The sequence below is a fragment of the Gobius niger genome (genome assembly GCF_951799975.1).
Source record: "Gobius niger genome assembly, chromosome: 1".
NCBI classification, from domain to species: domain Eukaryota; kingdom Metazoa; phylum Chordata; class Actinopteri; order Gobiiformes; family Gobiidae; genus Gobius; species Gobius niger.
The window spans coordinates 29,265,172-29,289,457 of NC_136852.1; the positions used below are offsets into that span (position 1 = coordinate 29,265,172).

Below are 24,286 nucleotides of genomic sequence, written 5' to 3' on the forward strand. Positions count from 1 at the left end.
AACTCAAATGCAACCAAAATAAACCCTAAAACGAACTCTAAACAAAACAGTAGCAGGCTAAAATCTTAAAACTGGTATAAAAACGGGGGGAAATAGCCACCACCGGAGTTCATTAAAACAAGCTCTGTCACCAGCCAGCAGCAGTTGAGAGTGAGTGCCAGGCGCGGGGGAGATTTAAAGGAGGCCGCTTCCGCCATTAGGCAGGAAGCGGCCTCACCCAATAGTTTTAGGAGGGAGCCCCCTACTGTCCGCTACAATCGCATTTAGCCGCTGTTAGCACAACTTTAGCTAGTATACCTCACTGTCAAAGTTTGTCTTTGTGCTGCTTCCTTCCTCTAGTATTTGCCTTGGCACCTCCAAATTATTCCGTAAACCCCACCAGCATTTGCCCACATTGTTCTCGTACAAGACTTTTAATTCGGTTCTGTTTTTCCTTCAGTAATGTGTATCCTAGCGTGTGCATCCGTGAGGGGGACGCCCACCACAACCACGGTCCTTTATTAAATGGAAACCCTTGAGTGTACTGGGTAAACTAGAGTAGAAGCCGACTAATTCCACCGAGCCGTACTCATACCATACGTGCTCAAAAAATGAGATCAGCTGACAACCTGAATGTCCTGAATGACCAGGTTTTTTTTTTCCTGATGGCACGTGCATATTCCAAGATAACTCTCTTTGATCATCTGCTCCAACGATGCAAATATGCCACAGTGACCGTACACTTTATCATTTACAGCTACGTAATGAACACAGAGAAGAAAAGATTACGACTGCAAAGGTCGACACTGGAATCAGGATTGATATTGCTGATACAGCCTTAGTATCAATTGGAATCAAACTGAAAGTGACAAAGCTGGTGTCATTCGTTGGCCCAGTTTAAAGTGGCTGCTGTGTATTGTTAGTTGCTCGAAGTGCTTTGATCACACATTTTAGAGTTGGAGAAAGCCGCCCTGGGGTTTCCCTCTGTTAATAATTGTCAGAAGGATTGTTCTTTTCAACTGTGCCCAGACAAACAAAAGCAGGACGTTACTCTTCCAAGCCAATTTCCCTCACTTTGTCAAAGAACATGCCTTTGCACTCTGTTGCTGGTGTTGGTGCTGTGTTGGATAATCACTCTGCCACACGCGCTTTACTGAAAGAAAGGGGAAGACCATTCGTTTGATTGACAGTAGATGATGATTTATGATGCATTGTGATCAGAGTTTCCCAAAAACAGGCCTGTCCAGAAAAGGAAGTCAGCAGTTTGTTCGTCCAAGGGCTGCTCCGGAAACACTACAGCTGTAGATGGAAGATTTACAGGAATCAGGAAAACAAAACTAGCCATAAAGATGGCAATTACGAAACCAACGTCCAGGAAATCATTAAAATATAATGTGCATGGTGTATGCTCGGGGGACGTTTTGTCCAGTGTCAGAAAAGGGAGTGTATAACATAAACATGTCATTGATACAGTGTGCAATAAAGAGGAGTCAAAGCAGTGCACTCAAAAGTCTTAAAAGTATAGTGAGCACCGATGATCACTAGACTGGTCAATATTGGACAGCTGACAGTGATAGGTTTTTGTACGAGACATAACAACATGGTGCCACTGATCACATGAATGAACCCATTAAAATGTCACTGTTGTCCTACAGTAGCCGCTTACCTTTTGCTTGAGCTGGTTTTCACTCCAAAAAGTGAATATCTAGAGTTGAGCATAACATTTAAAATTTTTTGTTGTTTTGTCTAGTTAAGATTTAGTCGGGCTTTTGACCTCGATTATGTCACTTGTTCCAAGATGTTTCTGACTCGATTCAATACATTTTGTCTTTATTACAGGTTGATTTATCTGTTTTACTTTCTTATTTCACGCGAGATTACCTTAGAACCAGTTTGAAATCAAACAAGCAAAGTATTCTTGGTCCTATCAGGAAAAAGGTCTAAATAAGTGGAATCATGATTGATATTGTCAAATCAAATCATTTAAATCCATGCTTGGTATTTAGTTTTTGTAGTGTTCTTCGTTAATATACCATCCATGTCAGACATAACATCTCTGACTAATATTTACCTATAAATACTGGAAAACTGTATTTTTACTCAGGTCATCACAAAACTAGTTAAAGTGATAGTCTGGAAGTCTAAATGTTTTACAAATTTTGTAAAATGTGCAAAATAGACCAGCTGATGTAAAGTAAGTAAAAATAAAAAGATATTATTTTCTTCCCGGATCTCTGCAACTAATCAGAGTGTAGTATCCTCCCGCGTTGACCAATGAGATGAGCTTTTTTCCCTGTGAACCAGGTCCAATCAGGAGGGAGGGGGCGGGAGCATGATCGTTTACTTTTGAAAATTCTGTTCCTCTCCTCACTTTGCAAATTTACAGACTTTAATGGTTGAGGAGTTGGGTCGGGGAGTCCCAAAGTGTGGTCTACATTAAAATAGCTTCTTCTTAATATAATGAATTAATAATATTTTGTGGGGGCAGTGGAAACTCTGGACATTTGGATACAGCGTCTTCTCCATACCAAAATCCCCAATGTCCCCAACAATGTCCCCACCCTTTTGTGACGCTGGGGCCAGCCCGGCAGGTGCATTTGTGACCATTGAAATATTGAAATCGCAGTGTCTGTGATTCACCGTGTGGAATTGCTGGGGCTATTCCCTGTCGCTTTGGGATTTTGACGGGTAAGCCCAGACAAAGACGCGCGTAGATCACCAAACAAGCTACGTGCAAGTCATCATTATGTAAAAAGCACTGTGTTCCCATAAACCTCGTAAAAAGGTGCACGTGTTTCTGTTCTGACCGGGAGGAATGAGGATGGACCGGTTTGAATAGTGAAAGTATTTTCCAAATCGATGTCACTGCCAGGGTTAAAGTGCAGTGGTTAACTGTGCAAAGCGGATTATAAGAAATAGGTTGCACTCGCGTCTAATCTCAGCTGGATCACAGGTGCCCAATGAGAGAGGTGCAGTTTTAGAAATCTCCAAACAGAAAAACCTGATCATTAGTGATATTCATCTTTTGTCTTAAAGTTCCTTCCATGCAACACCGCGAGCACATTGGACGCTTTTACGAGACAATAATTGGACCTCAGTTCATTTGTGCTGACAGGGAGGCCATTGAACTTTGTCCTAGTTTCTGTTTCACGTGGACAGGTTCAGAGGTTCGTCATGAGTTACAGAAATACTTACTGGAAACGCCTCTTGACCGCTCACCATTCTCAAATTTGAACAATAGAACAAGGCGAAGAACTTTATTTATATAGCACCTTTCACAGGCATGGTCACAAAGCGCTTTATAAATAAGCTCTTTAGAATGTTGCGAGGTTACGAGATTAATAATAATGCATAGGTTTCATACGGCGCTTTTCTGGACGCTCAAAGACGCTTTACACTGCATTCATTCACTCCATTCTTGGTGATGGTAAGCTACTATTATAGCCACAGCGGCCCTGGGGTAGACTGACAGAAGTGAGGCTGCCAACCTGCGCCATCGGCTCCTCCGAACATCACCGCTCACTCACACAGTGCATTCATTGTAACCTAGGTCGCCCCCGGGCGCTCTGGTTTCCCCGACTACTAAAAATATGTACAATAGGTTCCCCTCTAGGGGCTGGGACTCCCTTAACACAAGGATTATTCATCTCAATGGGACTTTTATGGTTAAACAAAGGTAAAAACAAACAACAACAACAAAAATAATCCTGTGAATCAAGTCTCTATGGATTCTATATTGTCATTTCTTAAAGGAACAGGCCACCGTTTTCCCATGCAAATGATGCACTCACACTAATGCTTGCCGTTATTGTGTCCTCTGGCAAGACACTTCACCTTATACTGGTCCATGCTGCCTTCACGACGAAGCACCGCAGGATTTTGAAGTTGTCCGAGCAGGAAGAGGAAGTTGTCGGAAGTAGATATTCATAGAAACAGGAAGAGTGAAAGCGCGCGGCTCGGACTGGACTGACGGCATACCAACAAACAAGTGTAAACAGTCAATGAGTGGGAGGTTTTTTTGCAGGAATCTATCATGACGCCTTTTGAATGAAACAGAAAAAGGCTTGCCTGTGCACTGCAAAAAGTCATTAACTAGATCAGTATAAACATCTCAATTTGAGCATAATAATCCAAATTTTAGTTGTTTTGACTGGTTAAGAAGTTCTTGGGCATTTGTCCTAGATTATTTCACTTGTTCTGAGATGTTTCTGACTCGTTTCGATACATTTCGTCCTTATTTCAGGTCATTTTCTTTGCCAATGGGGTAAGAAAATTGGTCTTATCTCATTGGCAATTTTACTTTCTTATTTCAAGCGAGATTTACCCTAGAACTGGTCTGAAATGTCCTCAAACAAGCAAAGTAAACTGGGTCCGATCAGGAAAAGTGTCTAAATGAGTGAAAACCGCTCAAAACAAGATACATTTCCTCAATTCAAGTCATTTAAGCCAATGCTTGATATTTACTTTTTGTAGTGTGGAGGAGACTTTTTGGGGTTTTGAAGGCACTAAAAGTGAGTGTCACACCCGGTCGGCAAGTTTGCGCAGAAATTTCCTGGAAGAATCACATTGGCAGAGATCCACGGGTGACAGTGCGCTGGCCCTGGAATGGAACCCACAGTTTCCTCGTTCTCAGCAATTGCTCAACACATTATTAAGGAGTGCATTCAGAGGAAATTCCAAACAGAGGCTCAGATAACTCATTCAACGGCAGCAACCAATTGCTTTCAGATAGTTTCCCATTTAAGAAACCTGTCGAACTTCACTTTCAAAGAATGAAAGAGAGAGAGGGATTTACCGAACTGTTCTGATCTGGGACGGCTGCAGTTGCTCAAGTCTGGGTTCAGTAACACTATGTGCCGAGTTATTCCATCAATGGATGGATATTCCAAGATGTCAATGCCGGGATTCACGGTGCTCACGATGTGAAAGAGTGGTTCAGGAAGCACGAGGCATCATTTTCACACATGGATCGGCCACCGCAGAGTCCATAACCCCATTGAGAGAATCTTTGGGATGTGCTGGAGAAGGCTTTGCGCATTGGTCACACTCTGCCCTCATCAATACAAGATCTCGGTGAAACAAAAATGCAACACTGGATCTTTTCACATTGCAGATGCTTATTGAAACAATGCAATAGCGAATGTGCTGTAATCAAAGCGAAAGGTGGTCCAGAGACGATTGTTCAGTCAGGGCTTTCTTCCGAGTAACCTCTATGTACAGTATTTGAAGCAACACATTGTTACTATGACTGTGGTCCATTTGTGTCTGAAGAAGGGCATGTGCCTAAAACGTTGCATGCGGTGGATTCAAAAACAAATTGTGAGTTTTAACCGTTTTAACTCTTTATCCAGATTTGCTTATTAGAATAGTCTTTCTTCTTGTCTGCAGCGAAACTGGGAGATCCCCCTTTTTGCATTGACAAAGCCCTGCTGCCTCTGTGATCTCACACATCAAGAGAACAATTGTCTTTCTCCACTTTCATTTTGACCCTTTTATGACACGGTTTAGTACTTGCTCGGGCTTGATCTGGGCCTGATGGTACTTGGAAAGTCAAATATGTGATGAGGTGGGTGAAAGGTGTGAGAGCCACTTGCGTAGGCCAGTTTAGACCGTAGTCGATCGATGGCCTGCCGTCTGCTATATCTAAACGGTGCTGTGCAGGTCCAGATTCTTGTTTTAGCCTTATTAGCGTGAGGTGGTCGCAGCGGGAGCCCTCCTGAACTCTGGGATGTGTCACCTTTGATTTGTCTCGGAAACAATGGCGTCGTTACATAACTCCCATTCTCCACATTCCTCTTGTACATCCACCAGGTTTGGATCAAAACAAAAAACACTACCGTCATTGTCGTGAATAGAACCACTTCTAAATCAGGGCTAAACGAGAGCGAAGCAATGACTGGGGCTGCATAAGTCACTTTTTTTGCGGATGCCAGTCCATGAAAACATTCCATTGGATGTCCCGGCATTTTTTTTTTTAGGTTTAATAGTTGGAGAACATATCTATGTAAGGTTAAGGCCGTGACTCGCAGGCCCAGGAGCCAGGGTTGATGGGGAGCAAGGCTGTGGGAACCCAGGGTGCTGAGGGCGCTGCAGCACCCCCGGTGGATAATTTGCAAACTGCAGGCAATATGAATTAATAGGAAATATGCACGGAAAAAGCGTTTTTGGGGTCAATTTTGTCCCTCAGCACCCCTTAGCAATAATATCTTCCCACGGCTCTGATGAGGAGTTTACCTGGAGCGCCCTCTTGGTTACTTATTTTCAGCAATATAACCCAGGCAGCACAGATAGGAGTGCTTCACCAGTAGAAGAAGCAACAACCAAAGTGAGGATAGGGCTACTCAAAAGAAAACAGACATTTGTTTTTGACGCAAAAAAGGTGTATTTGTTATAGTAGTAGTAGCTTTTCACACCTGTATTGACAGAGTTGAATGTCTCAGTCTTCTTTTTACACGGGTTAACATGGCAGTCATATTTGCTTTGGGCATGGACGAGCCGTGCTTTTCTCTGATTGGTTAATCCACCTGTCAATCATACAGGAAACTGGTAACTGGGACTTCTAAGTTCTGGTAACTGGGACTTCTACAACTTCAGAGTGTTCCAACTGAATAAAACAAAATGGCTAACTCTGCAACAGTTAGCTAATAAGATGCTAACGCTATATTGACGTTTCATCAGACATGAGTCAAATCATGCTACATAACACTATATTGAAGGCCAAAAGCAAATGCAGTGGTTTTGTTAAAGTTTTATCATTAGCAACACTTCTGCACAGGGGGCCGCCACATGCCTTCATCTCATATCTGAACTCGGACCACTCTGATCATCCCTGAGTTTACATGTTGGAATCACCACTCAGCGTTCCAAGGCATTTTTCCTCATTGGAGGTCAGAAATATACTAGTAGCAGTATAATTCGGGCTCCCAAGGCTGAACCAGGACTAAACCACATCAAGCTAGGTTAGATTCACTTTCGTAGAACCCCAAATGTTACTGTATGTGCAATCACTATTAGGGCTAAATTTAAACTCTAGATCAAAACAAGGACTAAACAAGACTTACTTCTACAGTCAAGTACTTTTTTTGTTGCTCAAATCTCTTTGCCATGACACAACTCTTGCATGCAGCACCAAGAATAGCACAGGAGCAAACAGGATGTTGTTTGTCCATATTGTTCCAGTTCGGGGGACTCTTGTTGGTCTTTTTGTTGATAAAATTGAAAAAAAAAGGTCAAAGGTCACAAAGCAGGAAGTCTTGATTCATTTCCCCGTTTTCCGTTTGGCCCTGCTCCAGTGCTCTGGAAGAGGAAACAAAACCTGCTGAACAACAACGGCTATCGAGCTCATGCATGTGGTGTCATAAAAAAAAATGGAGTGCAATGTTATTCTTATGTTACTGTCTGATTTGTTCATTCATTTGAGGTTCCATTTCTATTTAGCTTTAAGTTGGGATAATGTATAGAATGCTGGTCATTATCGGGAAAATAAGTAGGCCTACCGACAGGGCAAACTGGTTTTGTTTCGCCCTGAAGGTAGGCTATTATTTTCCCGATAATGACCAGTGTTCATTATCCGGTTATTATACGTCCATTTGCCAACTGAACACACACAAAATAAACTTCATACACTTTTACGAGGGCCGAAAGGTTTATTTAATGATTTCCGTGGCAAATAGTTCCTAAAAGTTTGCGCGGTGCTTGGCAACGTTTGTTGTGATTCCAGGCAGTGTGGCTAGGCTAGAGGCAGCAAGGCTAGCTACTTATTGCTAGCCTAGCTACTTAGTGGAAGGGGCAGTTGGAGGAATGGTGGTGAATCTCTGGGTGAGTTGAAAGTCGGACTCCCGTTAACTTCACGAGCGATTCCCCCAACTTCTCCCGCAGGGACGGGGACAGAGATCATGTCCTCGACTACTACGTGCAGAGTGATATGAAAGACCTGTATTACAAGCACAAACTCCGTTGCCATTGGCAGCGGTCATTATTATTTCAAAGGTCCTCTAGCAGAAAATAATGACCGGTAGAATGTTGGAAAATCCCATTCAAGTCAATGGACTTGCATTGTGAAGAGCCGTATAATAAATAGAAATGGAACCTGCATAACCTCTATAGAGTTCGAGAATGTGATGTCATATCGCTAAGCATTATGGGATTAGCAGCAATTGTAAACAAATGGAGCTTTTAAAAATACTGGAGTTATTGTTCACATTAAAACACTTGGACACCACAGTGAGTTAGATGTTTACCAGCAGTAACTCTGCAGCTAACGGAGTTGTTCCACAGCTAATTCTCCACTTTATATGCTTTTAGCTAATGTTAGTCAATGGGAATGCAAGCTTACAGCTGCAAAGATGGCGGATCTCCATGGTAACTGTGGAATTTCCCAAACTCTATTGTCTCACCATGTTGTTGCAAAATTACACCTGTCGGTTATCTCCAAGGGGGCGGGCCCAGGTGCGAATACACCGCACTGTGCACATGCCACTAGTCAGATACTGGTCAGATAAGCAGCAGCGGGCCTAAAAAAGCCTTTATCTTTTCGTACTGTACGTGTTTTGTGTTGTCTCAGTGTTGTGTTTGTGTGTTGTGAGCCAAAGACCAATCTACGAAGGAGAAAGTCGGATGATTTTCGAAATGTCAGGCACAAAGGTCCAGCTGTTGTTGTTTGGTGTATGAGAATTCTTGTGGAATCTACTCTGGCAGGTACTACATGTCTCTCCACCCTCCCGCAGAGCTTAAGTGTATATAAGTCTGGAAAGGTAATGGTAATGTTAACACAGAGATACAGGCTGGACTTCAGATCAGTTTTGATTTCTTGTCAGAAGCGTCACCCGAAGAACAGTTAGACCAGGCCTCGCCCGTCAACACCTGCTCTTTCATTTCTCAAACTCGTCCGGCAGAGTTCTGAGAAACAGGGACACAAAACAGAAACACACTACACGTCTGTTACACACAAACCTCTGTAGTTTTGTCTCTGCAAATGTCCTTCAAGTTTATAATAATGGATAACTGTTTACTGGTCAGAAACTGCAGTTCACCTGTCGGGTGCGATTACAAACATCAATGGTTAAAAGCTCCCAAATGCTCAATATAACATGGGCTTCTGATTCATTATTTAGATATTTTGCTTTCTAGCTGTGGTTGTAGCAGCAGCAGAAACATATATCCTAAAAAAAAACAACTCTCAAACCTTGATGAAAAGTGTGATTTAAAAGTGTGATTGTTTTTGATGTTAGTGCTGACCCAGGTTCAGTCCTGGTTTAGACGTGATTAATGATCAGGTCATTGTAAACATGTTTCACTTTCCTTAGAACCACAGCTTGGTTCTTTCGGGGATGATCCGCTGATTGCATAAATGAAGAATTTGAACTGGAATTTTAAAGGCACGTGACTGGCGCGGGAACTCCTCGGACTTTTGCACAAACTTTTTCAGAAAGTTTCCAGAAAATGTTTGCAACAAAGCAAAAAACAAAACAAAAAAATCCCCAAAGTGTTTTTTATTTATTATTATTCAAATGGCATTGCTCATTATGTATGCATTTATATTATAAAAAAATAAATATATGAATATAAAATCAGGAATGTAGTCTCATGGATAAACTCTAACGGGGTAAAAAGTAATGTTTTGCATGAAAAAGTACTTATTGTTGCATATCTGTGAGTATATAGAGAGAGGCTGACCCAAACATGACCGATTCCAATGCTCATTGCGCCATCTGCTGTTCAGAGGTGGGTAGTATAGCTTGGTGAAAATACTCCTCACTAACTGTCTACATACTACAACTGTCAGCAGGGCCGCCTTATCCAATGGCCTTGCTTTTGTTGATTATTCTGCCAATCACGGTACACGTGACCCACCTCCAGCACTGTTTAAATATTTATTGTTTCTTAAAGTTGACTCAGAGTGCAGTGCATATTTACTTTAAGTAGCCTATAGTTGGTTGTTTATTACCTATTACCTACTATTTCGGTCTGAGCGCCCCCCAGGCTGGTTAGGTAGTATTGTTTTTAGAAGTAGCCTATACTTTATCGATACAGTATATACTCTTCAGAAATATCCAAATGTACATGTTGTTTTATGTTTTGTCTGTTGAATCACATTGGCCCTTATGTATCAAACTTGCGTACGCTGAAATCAGAGCGTGTGTGGGGTGTACGAAAAAATGACCGCCTGGCGTACGGTGCGCACAAATCCTACACCAAGTCAGGAGGCGGTGCACGTGATACAGCAATTTTAACTCATCACTAAACAGCGCTGGAAAACAGTTTTAAACAGCATGTATTGTTGCCACATCGCATATAGGCTAGGCTGGACAAAAAAAGTAAATATTGCATTTCTTTTACGCTACAAAAAAGACGAGATAGATTTCTACTCACGGTGGAAGGACGAGTAACAAAAATCGGACCAAAACTCTTGAAAAAAACAAACCATTTCATCATTTCATTTCGGAGTAGATGAAATGATGAAACTACCCTGAGAAAGTGCTCCACAGAGTCGTTCGTTTGTTCATTGGGATTGGTTGATTGAAGTTGTGTGATGGTAGCAGGGCTGTGATTGGCCGGGGGCCCCTGTCACTCACACGGGGGTCTCTTCTGTCTGTCGCCTGCAGCCTGTCTGTAAACCCCGGCCTAAAACATGGGCTCCAGCAACAGCAGCCTCCAGCACATCCCCAATGCACAGGAGCTGATCCAGGACACCGGCTGTGAGTACCAAAACAACTATCTAATTAACCTACTACTACTACTACTACTACTACTACCCAATGAAAACGACTGGCTGGTTTTCTACTCTTTTGGCCTGATAGAGTTTGTTTAAGTGCAGTTGATAAAGTGTGTTGTTATCTGGGGGGGCCTCCCTGTGCTGCGAGGACTGATAACCACACTGTCAGCTACTACTACGACTACTACTACTACTGCTGCTGCATTTTGTTTTCCCAACATCGTTCTGTATTCCCGTTTCCATTTCAATTGTTCTTGCACGACAGAAAGTTCCTCAAAGCTGGAGCAGAACCAGCGGTAAGGAGGTTGGGAGGTTCGATAAAGCCACACTGCAGAACATTCCTGGTTATTTACAATGTGATGCCACAATGTCGTGCAAGAGCAACTGAGGATTCAAACATGAAAAAAAAAACGGGCCAGCGACATCAAACGCAGCGAGTGGTCATCTGTTTGACAGTCCTTTAACCGAAGGCAGGGATTTCCAAATGTGAAAAAAGTGAAACTAGCTAAATATCCAAATATAACAACATTAATAAATCTTAGGGGCTACACAATTTTGACAAGAAACTGCGATTCCTCTGACGATTCGATTTGTGATTTTAATATTTCATATACCGCATATGTTTTCTTTTTTTATGCCATGGAGCTTTGAGCTGCAGATAAACTTCTTAACTCGCTGTTAAACATCATGGATATTACATTACAGCAGCAGCAGCAGCAGCAGCTTGCAAATCTGCAACGAGGCGGCACCTCTTCATCCAAAAGGCTTCGTCAGCAACACTAAGGTTTCAGCTCACACGCTGACTAGATAAAAAACCACAGGGACGCCTCAGTGGTCAATAATTCTGATTTCACTCAAAGGAAACAAAACAAAAAACCAGCCCCTTGAGGTTAGGTTATCACCGTAGCTAAAACCTCAATTTCGATTCGATAAAGGTTCATGGTGCATCCCTTTTTTGGAGCTTAACCTCTTAACCCCCGTATTAACAAAGTTCGACTTTACCCAAATCTAAAAGCTTCTCCACTGGAGCTCACAGCCAGTGTAACGGCTCATTTGAAAGCTACAAACTTGATTTAACCCCTTATCTTCCCACCTGAACCGAGCACATTTTCTCCAGCTTTACCCCAATCCAAAAGCTTCTGGGAAAAAAGGTGTGAAAATAGCAACAAAACTGAGAAGAAAACAAGGATGAAAATGTGAAAAAAAAGTGAGAAAAAATGGACGAAAAAGTGACAAAAAATGTACAAATTTTTTTTCCAAAAAATGACAAAAATGGACAAAAAAGTGAGAAAAACTTGATGAAAAATTGAGAAGAAATGGACGAAAACGTTATAAGAATTTGACAAAAAAAATTCGAATAATTTGACGAAAAAGTGATGAAAAAGTGACCAAAAAAAATGGACCAAAAAAAAAAAAAATCGACGAAAAAGAGATGACTGCCCAACAAAAAAAGTGATGAAAAAAAATCTGATGATGTGAGGAAAAAGATCAATTTAGTTTTGTAGGTCTTAGCTTTCAAATGAGGCGTTACACTGGCCTACAGGATTTGGGTAAAGCTGAAATGCTCTCGGTTCAGGCGGGAGTTAAGAGGTTAAACTGCTCTTTTTCCTCAAGTTTGTTGAGTCACTTTTAAAACGTTTTTTTTTATCATTGCTTTTTTTGTAACTTTTTTGTCACGTTTTTGACACTCTTTTGTTGCTTTTTTGGTCACATTTTTTAGCGCTTTTATCGCTGTTTTGACAGACGGTTTTAGATTTGGGCAAAGCCAAACTGTGCTCGGTTCATGTGGAGGTTAAGAGGTTAAGAGGTACTAATTCCACCTTGCATTGGCTGATGTCCTGAGTTGTTGGCCTGGTGATTTAGGAAGTTGCAGCCTGACAAGTTTGGGAACCCCTGCTCTATGGGACACCGGGTGAAAGAAATAGCTGCACGGAAAACAGAAAGATGAAAATTGGAATGTAAATCATGTCAGGAGAAAAAAAGAATGGCCAAAAGACTCCTGCAATGAGGGCCTGAACCCACTGATGTCATTAAATGTTTCTACTTGTATGAAGCCAAAGAATAAACAAGCTTATATACACATAGCGTGCTCAGACGTGAATAGAACGTGGTGAGAAGTGCATTTAAAGGCTCCCATGGGACACGTCATCTTCATAAAACATAAAAGTTCACCGTGTAAATCTACGACCTGCCACTCCATGTCGTCACTGGCCTGGAGAGGTGTGTATGAGCACATGCCAAGTAACATCACGGTGGTTCTTCTCGCCAAATGCGCTACTCACTGAGCTAAAGCCGCCTCAAGTTGTGAAGTTTTTGCGTTTCGTTTTTGAGCAGAATGAACGATGCATATCCGTAAAGTTAAGTATGAATAACTCGTGCCAATAGATGCCAGTGTGCTGATGTGGTCGCAGGGCATTATGTGGTCTGTCCTGAGATTGTGGGTTCAAGCGCTGGTGGTTTCACTTCTGCCCATGTGTGAGTGTTCTGTGGGCAGCAGTGTGTTTGTGAAATTGCAATTTAGTAATGCAAAAAAATAAAGCTAAAATATACTTATAGTTTTGTTCCAGTGAGATTTGATCCCACGACCTTTGGATAAGACATATTTGTCCACACACCAGTGTTAATTTCGTCGACTAAAATATTTAGTCTTAATTTTAGTCAAAGTGTTATTTTTGACGACTGAAATTGGACTAAAACTAAATTAAAGGTTTTTCATGAGACTAAAACTATGACTAAAATGTCCAGGTATTTTAGTCGACTAAAATAAGACTAAATAAAAATGAAAAGGAGAGAATAAAATCATCCAAACTTCTATTGACCGTCTGAAAGAGCCTCAGATCATTTCAATTCTCTGCCAAAGGATCAGCTCTGAGCTTTGTTCATGTGGAGCAGCTCCATGAAGCAGAGGAACAAGATTAAATATGATTAAAATGAATATTATAAATGCAAAGTCGACTAAATTCGTCTAAAATTGAGTCGACTAAATTTACTTGCAATTTTAGTCGACTAAAACTAGACTAAAATTGAAGATATTTTTTTGACTAAAACTAGACCAAAATCGAATTACATTTTCGTCAAAAGACTAAGACTAAAACTACATTAAAATATGTTGTCAAAATTAACACTGCCACATACTCGTCTCACGGAGCTACTGTCAATCCTGACCATTGTGTTTAAATGTTATCAGATCAAAATGAACTGTTGCCATCTATAAAGTTACGTTAAAATAACTCATAACGGTCTCATTTGCTGTGCTAATGTGGTTGAGTGGTTAGACTGCAGAACAATAAAGTGTCCCTGCACAGAGGTCATGGGTTCAAGCCTCACCTGTGTCACTGTCCTGTTATTTATTTATTTAACAGGGACAGTGCATATTAATGAACAACCGTAGTTACAGAGTTGTAGTTGTAAATATGCCAGATTATAGCAAACATGCACATTTCCATCTGCAGTCCCTGGGCAGGTGACACAGAAACAATTAAAACTTACAACTTACTTTAAACTTAGCTGGACTTGTGGCTCTGTGACTGGTCTGTGCACTTAAGTAACACTTTACCATAAAACTACTTCTAGACTTCAGTCCAGACATTGGATGGCCTTGGTCAGAATGGTGGAGACTGACATTGGCTGCGTCCGAAACCATCATATTATAGCCTCTATGTCCTGATCCTAGCTTCTAATCCTTAACCTTTTATGGGCTCAACTGTTAGATCCCTGTGCAGTGAGTGAACTAGAGCTTCAGCAGAATTTTCCCAATTCGACTGTCCTTACCCAGGGCGGAAAACACAGGGGAAGTGACATCACCAACAGCTGCTGTTCTTCTTCTTCTTTACAGTTATTGGCGGACTGCCACTGCTTTCAGATGGGGCATGAGATTTGGTTCAAAACGTCTTTCTGCTCAGTGTCTATAAGAGAGTGGGACTCGAACCCACAAACTAAGGATCACAGAAGGCATCCTTTAAAGCAGTACTAATAACTCATGCCCCTAGAGGCCATAAGCACCACTGCAGGTGTCGTAGCATGTTGCAGTATTTTACTCATTAATGGCCTGTGAGAGTAAATACTACGCTGACAAAAAAGACAAAGGGAGAGAGGGATATTGTTCATCCAATTACACAATGGAGATCTTTTTTTTTCACTCAAACTTGGCTGTAAATCTGTTTAAGTGGAGCTAGCCTGAAGTTAGCTTTGCCCGTTGGCTTGTTAGCTTCTTCTTTGTGATATTGGTGACTCCTACACCCGGTGGCAGCTAAGTTGCAATTGTGGTTTTCTGGCCAGAGACACCAGGGGGAGATGAAAGACCCCCCAGTCATCCCATTAACACTTGTATTACCCCCACAGGGACTATAGAAAGGATTTATTAAGGTAAACAAGTTACTTAGTACTGCTTTAAATCAAACTCTGCTGGTCTGTTTGAAAAATGCATGACAGTGCTCGCCTAAAAAATAAAGAGTGGACTCAACAATGGCAAATGTGGAAGTAAGAGTCTACAGTTGCACATTTTCTTTGGCAGTCCACCTTGTTCATTTAAGCCTCCAACTTTCAGGTAGTGCCTTGAGAATAAAACACTGTAAGAAGTGTTGTGTGTGTTTCAGTCTCCGCTGCCCACATCCAGCGCCTGTACGAGCGGTTCGAGCTTTTGGACCGAGACCAGATGGGACGGCTCAGGTAAAATATAGAATTCTAACCTGTTTGTTTTCTAGTTTGAACAGTGTGACGTACTTATCTGACCTCAGAGTCCCGGATTTTGAGGCCATTCCGGAGCTGGCCATGAACCCCATCGGAGACAGGATCATCGCTGCCTTCTTCTCTCCAGGGTAAATGGGCCTTTCCAGCTCAGGACTGTGTCCTCAAAAACTGCAAAGCAACTTGTCTGGATAATATTCAAAGGGGGCTTTAAACTGTGTTATAATGCCCTCCTGAAAACTCACATGTAGTTTGAGTTTCTTTTGGTCTGATTTAGGCCTTGTTTAAAGCCCCACCACATTACGTTTCACCCAACAAATAGAATACATACCAGCATGTCTTTGATTACAGATATTTTTTTTGCCTGGCCTGCTAAAGTACATGAGTTTTCAAAGATGTTTAAAGACATAGTCTGGGAGCAAGTGTGATCTCAGCGATTTCCCGGTGGGTGTGATTGACAGACGGCATCAACCAATTAGAGCAACACTGGGTACGTTCAGTAACAAACAGGAAGCCTTTCCAAAAACGTCCTTTTTTACGAGGAACGCTTCAAAGACGAAGGAGCAGAAGAAAACAGGCCTCCGCACCGCCATTTTGGAAGATTGTGCGGTTGTCACGGGTGATGGCTTCTGTCTCGTGTTGCGTGATTGGACCGTTACGGGTAAAACCTTGAACAGCGAGCAGCCGCCCTGACGGTTCTTCTTTTGAACAGAAAGGAGGAGTGTCTGGCAGGCCAGGCATGATGTTTTTGCTGTTAGCGGCTCAGCTCTCCTCAGACCTGAGACTGTAGCTTTACTGGGAGCGAGACAGCTCCAGCTCGTCTCCATTGAGTCCTCATCCAAATCCATTCTTTGATTGTGCACTGCCGCAATGCAGGAGCATGTTTTCTATTGTTGGGAGTAGTAGAATCCAAAATGTTACGAAGTGTGCCTTTAAACTGCTTCCCTCCAGGTCCCCTGGTGCATGTGACTTCTTGTGCATAGAAATTACTTTGGCAATGCTTTTAAAACATTTTCTTAATGTCGATTTAAAAAAAATTGATATAAATAAATGACCAAATAAAGAATAAAAAGAAAAACCAACAGGCAACCACGTTTAATTTTGCCAAGATATTTCAGTTTTAGTGTTTCGATGAAAATGTCAAAATGCAGTCAGATTTTCTTTTTTGTTTTAGTCTAGTTTTAGTGGACAAAAACGTAATGTAAATTTGGTCGAACAAATGTACAATTAATTTAGTCAACTTTTATATCATTCATTAATGTCAATAAATTCACCCACATTTAACACAGCTTCATTGAGCTTCTCCCACATGGACAGACTTTGCCTAGCATATATTTAAATAGACATGAGGCTCTTCTAAACCTCAACATGAGTTGTGTTGTGTTGTGTTGTGTTGTGTTGTGTTCTGTTGTGTTCTGTTCAATAAGACACCATTTTTAAATTCTGTAGGAGAAACGTTTCTTATTTCTGCACTGATAAAGTTCATTTGTCTGGCTGTACAGTATAATAATCCCACATGTTCACTCTCCTGTCTCTGTAGAAAAGACACAGTGGACTTCCCCTCTTTTGTCCGGGTTTTGGCCCATTTCCAGCCGACCGACAGCAACCGAACCCGGGACTCATCCGGGCAGGAGCCGTACAACAGCCCCAACAGGAAGCTACGATGTGGGTAACAAGGATCCAAGTTGAAGCGGACATTTATCAGGGCTGGGGGGGGGGGGGTTACTCCTACTCCTACTGCTGTTTATGTTTCTCTACTACTTCATACAACCTTTTCTTCAGCCAAAAATAGTAAAACAGTGCCCTCCCCTGGCAGTAGGATGTATGTGCCTCTGACATTTAACCAGTTACCTGCCACCCACCACCTTAAGTTGTGTTTTGCTCACAAAGATCTTACACATGTTTTCAGAAACTACAAGGTCTTTGTACAACAGAAACGCAACAAAAACATGACAAAACGTGAGAAAACTTTAAAACAGTAATGACAAATAAGGTGTTACCCTGGCCTATAGGCTGTAATCTCCAGTCCAGAAGCTTTTAGATTTGGGTGAAGCCAAACTGGAGAAAATGCGCTCGGTTAAGGCGGAGGTTAAGAGGTGAATAACTCCAAACTGTTTGTCCAGTTGCTTTCCAGTTGTACGACCAGGATGGAGATGGAAAAATCTCCAGAGCAGAACTGCTTCAGGTCAGTGATGCTTTTTTTGCAGCCTTTTATAAACCCACGATGGTGAAAAGTAAACAAAGTAGTAGGTTATTGTTTTTTTGCTGTTGTATATCGGCGCCCTCCTCAATGGCGACGCGTTGGTTGTTTTTTTTTGACCGATTTTACGAAACCATTCATTTCAACATAATATATGCTTGAAATCAAACCAGAAAAATCCTTGTTTAAACTATTCAATTTATACTATTCGATGCGGACCGAGACAAGGCTGAAATGGCTCTTTGTTTGGAAACACTTCAAATAGAACCTTTGACGGCAGGTGCTCCAGGAGATGCTGGGGATGCCGGACACAGATGAGCTGCTGCAGAGCGTCGCCGAGCGGGCCATTCAAGAAGCCGACCTGGACCAGGATGACGCGATATCCTTCGAGGAGTTCAAAAAGGTCCGGTACCTTCAGGGAAAATCAAATCAAAACACTAAAAAAAAAGAAAGAGCATTGTGTCACTTTTTCCTCGTCTTTTTTATTTGCTGACATTCCTTTCAGTGTCTGGAGAAAGTGGACATTGATCAGAAGATGAGGATCGGCTTCCTGAGCTGAAGATGAAGATACCATCAATGTCTGGAGATGCTTTCGGTGCAAATGTAGATTAAACAGCTTTCAGGCTCAACCAGTTTTTTCCCAAAGACCTGAGGAGCGACGCGCCGGGAGCAGGGCGTCTGTCGTGAGTCAAACACAAAACATCGTCCAGGAAATGAACCCACAACCTTGTTAGTTAGAATGATTTTACCACCAGGACGACTGAGAATTTTCACCATTTTATCGGCCTGTCATAATAATAGCTGTGCTGTTTAATAAATAACTGACAAACAGTATATTTTTGGGGCTCAAAATACTTTTGAATTGATGTGTATTACAGTATAAGGGCCACACTTCTGATATATAAAACATGAGAAAATGCTTCCTCCTCACCTACAAATCCCTCCATAACCTGGCCCCGCCCTACCTCACCGAGCTCCTGCAACAACACCAACCCACCCGCCGCCTCCGCTCAGCCGCCTCACTCCCATCCCCCGCACTAACCGCCGGACCTTGGGGGACCGGGCCTTCGCCATCGCCGCCCCCCACCCTCTGGAACTCACTCCCACAGCCCTTTAGAAACTCTGACTCACTACCAACCTTCAAATCAGTCCTCAAAACCCACCTGTTCAAACTAGCTTTTTTCTAAACCCCCCCTTTTTTGTTTCGTTTTATTCCACACGTAAAGCGTCTTTGAGTGTCCAAAAAAGCGCAATACAAGTTTTATGTATTATTATTATTATTATTATTATAAATAATGCACAAATGACTGTGACCTTTGCACGTGCTACTCGTTTTGCACATGAGCAAACGCTTGGTAAATGACTCCCTAAAAATCCAATATTAGGACAAGGAACAGACATCTTATACATGAATAGTTTATCAGCAGAAAAAGGTTGGTTTAGTGTTGTAGTTCTACTTTAAAGACTGTGTAACACTTTATATTCATGGAAGCTCGTTATAGTTAGTGTAGTATAGTAGTCAAAGGTATGCACTGGTTCACGTACGTCTGCCGCGGTTTCTCCTTCACTGCATTGTGCAAGACTGGTTCCGTCTCCAGGAGATCATATCTTTGAAAGACTTGGCGGTTGTTCAGTGAGACAGACAGGCCACCGTTTTTGCATATTGAGATCTGTTCTTACCTGAGCTTAGACGAGTTGATGCAAAATGCAAAAACACCGAACATGTTGTTAGCATTCAGCCTCTCCTCCTCTCCTCCTCGGGGCCAAACGGGGGTGAAGTTAGGAGCGACCAAACTATTTAAAGGGGCTAGATGCAAGTTAACCATTTTATACTCACTACTGCCACCTCAGGTCACACGCGTTACTGCACCTTCTATATTAAGCTCGTGCATGACGGCAATTCGGACCCGAAGTAACACCTTTTTGAGTGACAGTGCAGGATTTTAGAGGCAGTTGTGGTGAACAGGTCTGGGCTCATTCTACACCTTAGGACATTGTTGGAACATTTGGGGGGAGGAAATTAGATAATTTTACAATTTTTAAACTCCGCATAGTCCCTTTAAAGACGGCTACGTGAGCGTTTACACCAGGGGTGCCCAAACTTTTTGTCTCCGAGGGCCAAAATGAAAAAGTGCCTGTGAGTCACGGGCCAAACAAGAGTCAAGCACAAAACACATATAACTGCATATAATAATAGTTATTTTATTTACTTTTTATTTTTTCGATAGCCTGCATTTGCATTTGATTCTATCTATGCAAATAACATGCTATAATAAAACAAATGGTAACTATGGCAAAAGCCTAGTTTTAGTAGAACAAAATCAACCATTGTAGCAATTTAGTGCAAAAAAAGACACCTGTATCTACAGCACCGACAGTAACTTTACCTCATTCGTAAACTCAAAGAAAATGCCGCATTAGATTATTTTTGACACATGCTGTAGTTGACGTCAACAACCTTTGCAATAAAAGTTGGAAAACTGAAAGTTGATGCTACAACACTCTGTAATTGATAAATACCAAGACACCACAACAGTGTTTCCTTAACTTTGCGAAAGGAGAGAAAGAGCGCTGGTGGTCAAAAAGTGTACTGCATCCATATTTACCATTGAGAATGAATGGAAGCGAGTTAGTATTAACCAAACGCAGCGCTAAAGTAGGTCACTCTCTGGCGGGCCAACAGAATTGTGTCGGTGGGCCAAATTTGGCCCGCGGGCCCCACTTTGGGCACCCCTGGTTTACACGATCCAAGTATAGTCACACAAAATTAAACATGTTGATTTTCTAAGCGGGTAAAAGGGGTGCTGTATTGTAAGGCGTAACAATACATTAGGAGCACAGTAAGGTCGAAGTGCTCCTAACGTATTATTATGCCTTACAAGAAGAGCTTTTTTGTTGTGTTTTCGCCACATTATTGACACTTTTTTGTCGCTCTTTTGTCACATTTTTGTTGCGTTTGTCGCTATTTTCATGCTTTTTTGAGAAAATGTGCTTTGTTAAGGGTTTAATATTTTTACAAGCATATTTTTCATAGCCTACCAACTACTAATGTTTATTGTTACCATATTAGTACTTAAAGGCCCGATACCTGATTTGTCGATTACAACCAATGAAAAAGGAAGCCACTAAAATAAAAGTTAGTGGTCGTTTAAACTCATTACTCACCTTCCTAACATGCTTGTATAGCGTCCCAATTCCTCACAGGGATAAGTATACCGGCAAGTTAGATAGAAATGCTTTATAATTAGGTGCAAAGTGTTTTTGCCACAAAGGTCTACACAAAAGGAGTATTGCCGCCATAGAACAATGACCTTACATAAACGTCCAGAGCACTTTGATGACTTGATTTAAAAAATATATAAAAAAATAAATAAAAAGATGAGTCACTGAATACCTTTCGAAGTCACATTTATTGTTAAGCTTCCAGATGGTTCCTCCGGTTGACAGTGCTTCAGAGCAGAGTTCCATAGATACATCTTCATACTGTATTTCAAATTACAATGCATCTGATTAAAACATCAAATATACAAACATTGTTTATTAGGGAATCATACGCATCCAAACACAGTCCAGTAGTAGTCGCTGCGCCGCCGTTAGTCGCACCCTCCCAACCCGCCCCCCAAAAAAGTCTTTTCTAAAATAACACAAGCGTCGTCAAGTTTGCTTCAAGTACTGTACGTCTCATTCCAACACAAAACGGTTTATACTTTATAGAAACTACTACATTTACATAGAGATGATGCGAGCGGAGAAAAGGGAGAGCGGCGAGAGCGTCACGGCCGGCTGCGGGTTTTCCTGAGATCCGTCCAGAAGTGGATTTATCGAAAAACTATCAAATGCAATCTGATGGGAGTTGCATGCAAAAGAGAGTAGTCATAGAAGAATTTAGAAAAGCAAAAGTATTTTTTATGGTTACTGGAGTAATAGAACGTCCACTGGCAGCTAAAAGTGAATGGCACCTGCAGCGGGTCGGGTTATCGGATTAAAAAAAAGGGAACCATTTAGTCTCCAGTGTGGTCAAAGTGAGAAAAATGTGCAATGACTAAAGCTGGCCAAGTCAAGCTCTAGTCATTACACCTCAAAAAACCCTTACATTTTTCCCCAAGCGTTACTGTACTTTCCAAATACGTAAAAAAGAAGAAGTCACAAAAAAAAAAAAAGGATGACTTAATAGTGGAACGCAGTCGCCGTGAGACAACAGCTCCGCCTTCTCTCGCGCTCCTACGGTCAGAGAATCACTAACAGTCAGAAACCTTGGCTATTGGTCGGTACAAACATGAGGATGCAGGGGAGGGGTACAGCAGCGTGACAGGCCGGACACCAGTGATGAGCCACCGCTAAAGTAATGTGGTTAAAATGATCCTGTTCTCCGCGGGTTAGGGTCGTGACTGCACTTCTCTTGTTAATAAACTGTTCCCGGCAACACACTTTTAATGGGGTCTTGTTTTGTATAAATCCTGTAGCTTGGACCCCTAAAAAATCCTTTTCGAAATGCTGGTCATTACAGGAAAGTGTTTAAAAGTGAAATTAATCTATGAGGTAAGATAGCTGTCAGTTAAGAAGTGCAAGCGAAAAATAGATAGACTTTCAAATGTACTTTTTCGCTTTGCAACTACACAAAATATCTGTGACGCTTGTAATTTCTTTAATATGATTACAAATCACTGTTCGGGACTTGGACTCGGAGTAATTTCATTCTTGCATATTTTTCATCCTCACGTTTGTGTCAGCCATGCACGTCTTAATTGACAGCTATCTAATCCAATCTACTACTTACTGATACTGTTACAAAGTAGTTCAGCCCCAACTCGAACTGGCCATTGTCAAGAATGTATACCCAAAGATGCTCCTTCGCCCATTCATTTCAATCAGAAATGAGACTAATGCAATCATAGACCAATGCAATATTCCTAAGCTCATCACTGGTGTCGACAGAGTTGCCTCACGCTGCTATATATACACGACACATGTGTGTTTTTCCCGATATAAAAACTTGAAAATTAACATTCAAGAATTTTGGAAACCGTCCCCACGTTGATCTGCGGAGGTAAACAGAGCCAAAGAGAGGTAGAGACCATCGACAATATTTACAAATCCACGCTCGACAAAAAGGCTCCTCCATTTTAGACATATCTACAACTCTGCCGCACAGAATCACTAGGGCTGGGCGCCGATCAAAACCTTCGATATCAGTAGTTACTTAAACTAAGGCGGTTTCAAAATCTTTGCTGTGTAGATGAGTGTTAACCATAAAACAGGAGAATGCTCACAAATTTTGAGCACATCCTGAGCAAAAGATGCCATAATTGCTACAAGCAGGTAGCGATATCCATAGTTACATTAGCAAGAACAACATAATATAAAAAAAAAAACTCCTTTAAGTGCATTTAAGAGAGAGAATCTTAAAGGGACTGTGATTTCTGTCAAAACTGAAGCACGGGAAACTTTGAAATAAGCCGTTTTAGATCAATAGAGTATTTTCTGACCAACCAAATGAGCAAGATGCATTTGAAATAATTACAAAATACATAATTACAAAAAAAAAGCATAATATACCTGTTTTAACTCCAACGCTAACTAACTATTAAAATAAGCAAGTAATAAGTAATAATTTCATTGAACTAAAAATTCAAGAAATTTGATGGTAACACTTTTTCAATCTCTCATACGTATAATGGAGTATATACTTTGATGTGCATTAAATACATACACAAAAATAATATATTTACATACAAACAGATATCATTCATCTGTTAGCATTAGATTTTCCTACAAGCACAACATCACTGCATTGTGCCCTCCATTTCCATTAGGTTCCCCCAAGGGTTAGTTTGTGCACCCCTGTTATTTACTGCTGTGGTATCTCTATGGTGGATGTTACCTGCTTGTAACAATGACATGCAACATTTTTGATGTTCAATCTTGATTTCTGCAACGCTTTTGAACATGGTAAAGAAAGAAAAAGATTATTTCCGGAAGTAGTAACGTATACCGAAGTGCAATTTGATGACACCCAGCCCTAATGACGACATAACAGTAGACACAACTTTTCTGGGTTTGTCACAGGTATCCTCTATAGGTCCTACATATTAGCAGGGTAAAAATCAAGAAAATATATACATTTTTATGCAAGTTTTAAAAATAAAATCAACTTCACAGCCTTCCAAAAATGTGCAGGCTAATACAATTTCTATACAGTGGCATCGTCTTGACTTGAGGAAGTTAGGAAGGAGTAGATTCTGCGTTTCTATCGTATTATACATATTTACAAAGTGGTGAGAGAGCATGCCTTCGCCGGACGCCGAAAGGGAATAAAAAACAAGTCTAAAAATATATTAAATAATTTATTTCGAAGCTTTTTTTTTCTCTTTCTAAAGACAGCACACGAGAGGGACGTGGGGAGGACATTCGACCATGCGGTGTGTCAATGCTACGTATAAGCTGCTAGGATGGGCAAAATGTGGGAGCAATAGGTTGTCTCAGAGTGAATATTGCTGGTTAACTGGAGACTTTTTTTTTCAATAAATATTTTTGGTAATGTTATATATGACTAGGAAGAAAAGAAAAGCTCAGACCAAGGGAAGACCAAATCCTCTCCATAGTCTCTCTGACCCAAACTCGCTCTTGTTGTCACTTTGAAGGGCCATTTTGAAATCATGGGTCTTTGTAGCTTTGGCCATTGCAACTATAATCATTGGCATTGTTGT

At 41.3% G+C, this 24,286-nt stretch overlaps 1 protein-coding gene across 1 annotated transcript; it reads left to right on the forward strand.

Moving 5' to 3' along the window:
- Positions 1–10,557: 10,557 nt before the first annotated feature.
- Positions 10,558–18,156, forward strand: chp2 (calcineurin-like EF-hand protein 2). The gene is made up of 7 exons (XM_079565202.1): positions 10,558–10,676; positions 15,289–15,361; positions 15,406–15,510; positions 16,920–17,044; positions 17,503–17,564; positions 17,860–17,982; positions 18,085–18,156. Exons 1-7 carry the CDS (start codon positions 10,610–10,612, stop codon positions 18,136–18,138), a joined length of 609 nt encoding a protein of 202 aa, XP_079421328.1. The 5' UTR covers positions 10,558–10,609; the 3' UTR covers positions 18,139–18,156.
- The last annotated feature ends 6,130 nt before the right edge of the window (positions 18,157–24,286 follow it).

What these genes read in the sequence shown, in the direction of transcription:
- chp2 (XM_079565202.1), top strand. Translation starts at nt 10,610, where the DNA reads ATGGGCTCCAGCAACAGCAGCCTCCAGCACATCCCCAATGCACAGGAG. An exon ending in GACCAGATGGGACGGCTCAG is followed by an intron (nt 15,362 to 15,405) that starts GTAAAATATAGA and finishes TAGTTTGAACAG; the next exon opens with TGTGACGTACTTATCTGACC. An exon ending in CCCCAACAGGAAGCTACGAT is followed by an intron (nt 17,045 to 17,502) that starts GTGGGTAACAAG and finishes CTGTTTGTCCAG; the next exon opens with TTGCTTTCCAGTTGTACGAC.